Here is a 6,698-nt window from a genome sequence, read left to right as displayed (position 1 = left end):
TTTTTTAAATAACCAATGTTAAATGTGACATGTGACATCGGTTTTTTAAAAACTGATGTTGTAAGTAACATTTCACATCAGTTTTTTAAAAATCTGATGTTGTAAGTGATATTTAACATCAGTTATTTAAATAGGCGATGTTATATGATATGAATTATGAAGAAAAAAAAGTTATAAATCTATAAATCAACATCGATTTTTAAAAAACTGATGTTGTTAGTGACATGTAACATCGGTTTTTAAAATAACCGATGTTAAATGTGATATTTGACATCGGTTTTTAAAAAACTGATGTTGTAGGTGACATTTCACATCGGTTTTTAAAAAAACTGATGTGAAATGTTACTTACAACATCAGTTTTTTTAAAAACCGATGTTAAAAAATGTTGAGGTAAGTGACATTTAACATCAGTTTTTAAAAAAACTGATGTTGTAAGTAACATTTCACATCAGTTTTTTTAAAGACCGATGTTGTTTTAGAAATTTATTTTTAACATGATGTCTGTTTTTTCAATAAATCCCAAAAATAACCTGCAAATTTTAAAATCAGACCACACAACATATAATTTTCATTCTGTTTTGAAACAGTTTTTACCAGAAAATTCAATAAGAAATTTACTAATTACTATGAATTTAAAACATATTTAATGTTGAGACATGAATTGTAAATTAAGTAAGTAAATATAAACTACAATTACAAGATTGTCTAAACATCCTAAGTTTCATTTTTCACTTTCAAATAGTACTTTGCCCACTGGTTGCGAAGCGCCTTCAATCTTTCTGGTTCCAATGGTCTAGGATCAGTGAAATACTGCATGATATAATAAAACATAAGTTAATAATATATTAGCAATCATAATAATATGAAATTTGGTGAATTAAAAATTACCATTTCCCAATTATTCTGGAAATTTCCTAAGATTATAGTTGACATCCAATGCATGACGTAATACCCACACTCAGTGCTTCCTTTTTGTCTATTACACTAAATACATTATGAAATTTAGATATGCAACGTTCAGTACAAATTAGTCTACACAATACTAAAATATAAGTGAAAACATATTGTTTAAATAACTTACTTTAACAACAATCCACCTAGCAGGAGTCTTGGATTTACTTTGTTGAGTATCGTCAAGTCCTTTCAAAGCACTATTGAATACAAACATATATTCTTATTGTACATTTAAAATTTTGATTTACCTGACTAATGCTAATGCAAATATATTAAAAAACAACACTGACCTATTAATTATGCCTTTGAGGTAGTTGTCTGGCTTATTATGCAACGAACAAAACCAAATGACAACATTTTCCTTAGGCAAAATGACGACCATTTGCCAATGTGCACTGCAGTGGAGACCAATATATGTTATTATACTATTATACATTATTTAAATTCATTTGTTGAGTTTAAGTTACCCATTCAAGTAGGCTCCTAGGTACACATCTCGTTTTGAATTTTGCATCCAGTTCTTAATGTAATTTTCTGATTCAAATTGTGATTGGCCAGATCTCTGGATAGACTGTGGCTCGAGGAATCCATACACATCGATATTCCCAGCTCGCATACTTGTCTCAGTCATATGCCTATTATTGTTAACACAAAGTAAATTATGCATGAAGGTAAAACAATAAATTAGGTAACTAACAATAATCTAAATTGACTTACAGAATCCACAACTGTATAACAGATATGCTGAGACATTGACCACCATGTGCAATTTCAGACAGATCTTCATGCTTTATGTACAAGGGAAAGTTTTCATTAAATAGGCCAAACAAGGTAGCATCCCACATAACCTGCAATGGCTTCAGAAAAAGCTGTGGAATGGTCAATGTCATTAGATATAGCGGATCATCGACCTCATCATCCGGCCTATCTGCAGGTTTCGCGGGTCTCACAGCTCCCTGTTTATCCAACATAATTAATTGACATAATTTAATCACAGTAAACATTTTAATTGGAAAAATAAGCATTTAATGACACTAAAATACCTGTTCTGATAAACGCTTGACTAGATGTGTCGGCCAAGCAAGGAATGTGTTAAGAGCCTGTCCCACGACCTTAACCTCTTTAGTGGGTACAGGAATGGGAGCATCTACATCTCTAATCTCCTCAACACCAACCTTAACTTGATCATGCAGCAAAGGAATGTTGTGAATTGTTGTAGATCCCTCATAAACTCTTCCTAGGGCAACCAGGCGAGAAGGATATTCTTCAATATACAACCCACATTTGTATGAGTCACCGGTGTCTAGATCGTTCCCTGAGGGATCAACACAACTCTCCTTTGTGCTGACATGAGCAGCTGAAGGACCAACATCAGGTTCAGGAGGCAGTGCGAGTCCCTGTGATTGCATTTGGCTGAGGGATAACATTATCCGTCGAGTGACTTTTTCTGTGATTGAATCCTCTAGTTGGTCCTTGATTTGTTGCGTCAACTGTTGCAGGTATTCGGGAGCAATGGAGGAGGTCCTTGAAGCTGATCCAAAGTATTGTTTGATGGTTATACCAGCTCCTACAGCACGCACACGACCAGGGTGTTCTGGTCGCCCAATGGCAGCAGTCAGTATATCATGACGTCCATGGGTAACAAAGGAACCCTGTGAGGCCTGCTCCTCAAGCGCATCCTGTGAAGAACACATTTATTCTATACTTAATCACACAATAAAAAAAATAATTACAATTATGAATTGAAAGTGACTTACAATCTTGTCAGCAATTTCCTTTGCTGCTTCAGATGTCATGTCACCAGTTTTCTTGGTGTGGGCTAGCTTCCACTTCACGTGTCGTTTGATGGGAGATGGAGGATCAATGACGGTGTCAGTGCTTCCGGATTGAGTTGCTTCCTCTAGTTTTTTCTTTCTCTTCTCATCCATCAACTTTTTTTCTAAATATTCATAACCCCCACGAGACATCACGTGAGGGGCAGTGTTTTGTTTTTGGACAGCTTGTGCTTTTTTTCGAACATTCTGTAAAAATGAAACATTAATGAAACTCATGATTACAATGTATTATAATAAGTTCATTTAAAGTTAAAAAAATGAAAATCCCAAATTAGTTACCTCCCATGAAGGGTCTCTACGGCTCTGGCAAAATTGGGTCCATTTCTCCTTGCTAATGCCGTACATTTTGCATACAGTGTCATCAACACTATCCTTGTCAGCTGCAAGTGCCCATTTCGACGTCAAATCAGACTTAAACTGTCTCCACCGCTCCCCCACAGTCTGAAGTATTTTCTTTTTTGTCCTTAAATCAGATGCTTCAGGGATATCAAATTCAGCCTAACAAAGAGTAAATTAGGTTTTATTAATACTAAATTCAAATATTTGGCTAACAAACAATATGGAACATGAAATAATACATGATACCTGAATATCCTCCCATATCAAATCCTTCTGAGTAATAGGGACATGCTTCCAATTTTCGTATGTGACATCCACCTTATCACGAGCAACGATCCCTAAATATGTTCTAAATTTCTTGCTGTGGGGACCGTCTGCTTTGCCAGTAACAGGATCCACATGGACAAGGGGTCTCTCTGCCCCAACTGGTCTAGTCGCCAATAATCTTAGGCGTGAGGCCTTTCTAGTCCGCTTCAATGGTGGTGACGACGAATGCGATGTTACACCAGTAGAAGGAGGAGGAGGCGGAGGAGAGTTTGACTGTGTAGCCATTTGGCTGTGAAAAAAAAAAACATTAATTCAATATGTTATAAAAAATAAATGCGTATGAATGTAATTAAATGAATTGAAATTAAGTACAAAATAAAAAAAATTACATTAGACGATGTTAATTAATTCTCCTTCATCGTGATCATTACGATTAGCATGAACATCGTCAGTTTCTTCTCCGATGACATTAGGTGACAATTGTGTGGACAAAGGACTAACATAAGTATCAATGTATGAATAATCATCTTCAACATTGACACCTATTGTTTTTCCATGTAAAACCACTGACCACCTTTGATCACAAGGGTCTTCGACATAAAATACTTGTTTCGCTTGTTCTGCCATAATGAAAGGATCATTCTGGTATGCGAGTTTGTTAAGATCCACCAACGTAAATCCCACATCATCGGTCCGCACACCGGTATTACTGTCAACCCACTTACATTTGAAAACACAGACAGTGAATTTGACATAGTTAAGCTCCCAAATTTCTTCAATGAAACCAAAGTAAGGGATGAAAGCTACACAAGGATTGTCATCATGTACACTAGCGAAGTGTTGAGATTCAGCCCTTAGGGTAACCCCACTGTTTTGCATTGTACTTTTTTGGTCTTGTGCTTTTGTATAGAAGGAATACTTGTTTATATCATATCCTTGCCAAGTTATAACATTTCTTTTAGGTCCATCTGCTAGCTTTCTCAACATTTCAGAAGCATTATCATCAGCCAAGATTGTGTGTTTAAACCAATCTAGGAAAGTCTTGTTATGTTTTTTCAACACTGAGTTCTTCGACATTTTTGGATTACTTTGTTTGACTAAATTTTCATGACGAACTATGTATGGCAAAACTTCATTACTATTATTCAACACATACAAGTGAGCTTGTTGCAAATCTTCTACACTTGGAGTGATGACATGCAGTCCTCTTGAACCCTTACCTCTTACTCTTTCGTCATGCCGAGACTCGGGAAGCCCAACAGGTTTAGCTTTTTCAATGTACTCTGAACAAAATTCAATGGCTTCTTCTGCAATGTACCTTTCAACAATAGATGCTTCAGGACGGTGTAGATTTTTGGTATACCCTTTTAAGATCTTCATGTATCGCTCAACCGGATACATCCACCGCAAATAAACAGGACCACAACATTTGATTTCTCTGACTAGATGAATAATTAAGTGAACCATGATGTCAAAGAATGCAGGCGGAAAATACATCTCCAACTCACACAATATAATAGCAGCCTCATTTTCCAGTTCGTCTAACTTCACAGGATCAAGAACTTTGCTACATATAGAATTGAAGAAAAAGCACAGCCGAGTTATGGCAAGCCTGACTTTGTTAGGCAAAATGTCTCGTATGGCCACCGATAACAATTGTTGCATCAAGACGTGACAATCATGAGACTTTAAGCCTACCAACTTAAGATCCTTCAAATGCACAAGGCTCTTAATATTTGAAGAGTATCCTTGTGGAACTTTGACCCGTCGTAGGCATTGACAAAAACTGAACTTTTCCTTTCTGGACAAAGTATGACAAGCTGGAGGCAAGTATATTTTTCTACCATCAGACCTTGGATGTAACGACGCTCGAATACCCATCTCGGCTAGATCTTGACGAGTATTCAAACCATCTTTTGTCTTGCCGTGAATGTTAAGGAGCGTCCAAATGAGACTATCACATACATTTTTCTCCACATGCATAACATCAATACAATGTCTAACATCTAGATCAACCCAATACGGAAGATCAAACAAAATCGACCTTTTCTTCCATATGCAAGTCTTATTTTTGTCTTTCTTTTGGACCTTTCCAAATATTGTATTTAGGTGTTGAACCCGCTGGAAAAATCTGGTCACCAGTCAACGGTACCGGTGCATTTTCATGCTCTTGACTTCCATTAAATGCTTTTTCAATCGTCGGTAAGGATGATGAGGTTTAAGAAAACGTCGATGCCTAGTGTAAACTGTTTTTCTTCCATGTTTCAGTTGTATGTAGCTTGTGTCTTCTTCACAGATGGGGCATGCACGATGGCCTTTAACACTGTAACCGCTCAAATTCCCATATGCTGGAAAATCATTAATGGTACAAAAAAGCATTGCACGTAAATTAAATGTCTCATTTCGAAACCCATCAAACACTAAAACTCCTTCGTCCCACAACTTTGTAAGGTCTTCAATCAAGGGATTGAGATAAACATCGATGTCATTTCCTGGCTGTCTTGGGCCCGTTATCATCATAGACAACATCATGTATTTTCGTTTCATACACAACCAAGGAGGCAAATTGTAAATCACTAGCAAAACTGGCCACGAACTGTGTTGCGTGCTTAAACTGCCATATGGATTCATTCCATCAGTGGCTAGTCCAAGCCTAAGATTTCTTGCCTCTTTGCCAAAATCCGGATACAAACGGTCTATCTTCTTCCATTGCAAGGAATCAGCCGGATGACGAAGCATTCCATCACAGTTTCTCTCATTTGCATGCCATGTAAGGTCTTTTGCGTCGTCTCCATTAGCAAACATACGCTTAAACCTTGGAATGATCGGAAGATACCACAACACCTTCGCTGGGGGGCCCTTGTTTGAGTTTTCATCACTACTACACTCCTCATCATCCTTGAGTTTGTACCGTGATACCCCACACCTAGGGCATTTCGACATTTCTTGAAATTGATGTCTGTATAATATGCAATCATTCGGGCAAGCATGAATCTTCTAATACTCCATACCCATAGGACACAATATTTTCTTTGCTTGATAGTAACTTTTAGGCAATGTGTTTTCCTCTGGAAGCATGTCGTGCACTACTTGAAGCAGTGAACTAAAGCTTTTGTCACTCCACCCATATCTGGCTTTGATATTAACCAGACTTAAAACTGCCGACAACAGCGTCAACGAATTCTTGCACCCCGGATACAAAGGTTTCTTTGAATCAGTTTGTAATGTATCATACATAGGGGCATGTGCTTGCTGAAAAGACTCTTGTCCAAGGTCACGAATCATATCCTCCAAGCGATCTC

The 6,698-nt window shown here is 37.2% G+C and overlaps 1 protein-coding gene and 1 long non-coding RNA gene across 2 annotated transcripts; both read right to left on the bottom strand.

Annotated features, from left to right (window-relative positions):
• Nucleotides 1–588: 588 nt before the first annotated feature.
• Nucleotides 589–948, bottom strand: LOC114404510. The gene is made up of 2 exons (XR_003665019.1): nt 890–948; nt 589–811 (listed from the first exon to the last, which is right to left on the bottom strand). It is a non-coding gene; the product is annotated as an uncharacterized LOC114404510 (long non-coding RNA).
• Nucleotides 949–1,033: 85 nt separating this feature from the next.
• On the bottom strand, nt 1,034–4,194 carry LOC114404511. The gene is made up of 8 exons (XM_028367421.1): nt 3,786–4,194; nt 3,376–3,685; nt 3,070–3,288; nt 2,713–2,976; nt 1,999–2,634; nt 1,673–1,911; nt 1,528–1,590; nt 1,034–1,043 (listed from the first exon to the last, which is right to left on the bottom strand). The coding sequence occupies exons 2-8, from the start codon at nt 3,679–3,681 to the stop codon at nt 1,034–1,036; spliced, it is 1,737 nt and encodes a 578-aa protein (XP_028223222.1). The 5' UTR covers nt 3,682–3,685; nt 3,786–4,194.
• Nucleotides 4,195–6,698: the final 2,504 nt, after the last annotated feature.

Source organism: Glycine soja, unplaced genomic scaffold (assembly GCF_004193775.1).
Source record: "Glycine soja cultivar W05 unplaced genomic scaffold, ASM419377v2 tig00104449_1_pilon, whole genome shotgun sequence".
Lineage (NCBI taxonomy): Eukaryota > Viridiplantae > Streptophyta > Magnoliopsida > Fabales > Fabaceae > Glycine > Glycine soja.
Note: the sequence above shows the minus strand (reverse complement) of the source record. Positions and strands in the feature narration are given on the sequence as shown.

Excerpts from the sequence above, each read along its gene's own strand:
- LOC114404511 (XM_028367421.1), bottom strand. The coding sequence starts at position 3,681 with ATGGCTACACAGTCAAACTCTCCTCCGCCTCCTCCTCCTTCTACTGGT. Across the intron at positions 2,977-3,069 it reads GTAGAGACCCTTCATGGGAG|AATGTTCGAAAAAAAGCACA; the intron begins GTAACTAATTTG and ends TCATTTTTACAG. Across the intron at positions 1,912-1,998 it reads TCAAGCGTTTATCAGAACAG|GGAGCTGTGAGACCCGCGAA; the intron begins GTATTTTAGTGT and ends TTGGATAAACAG.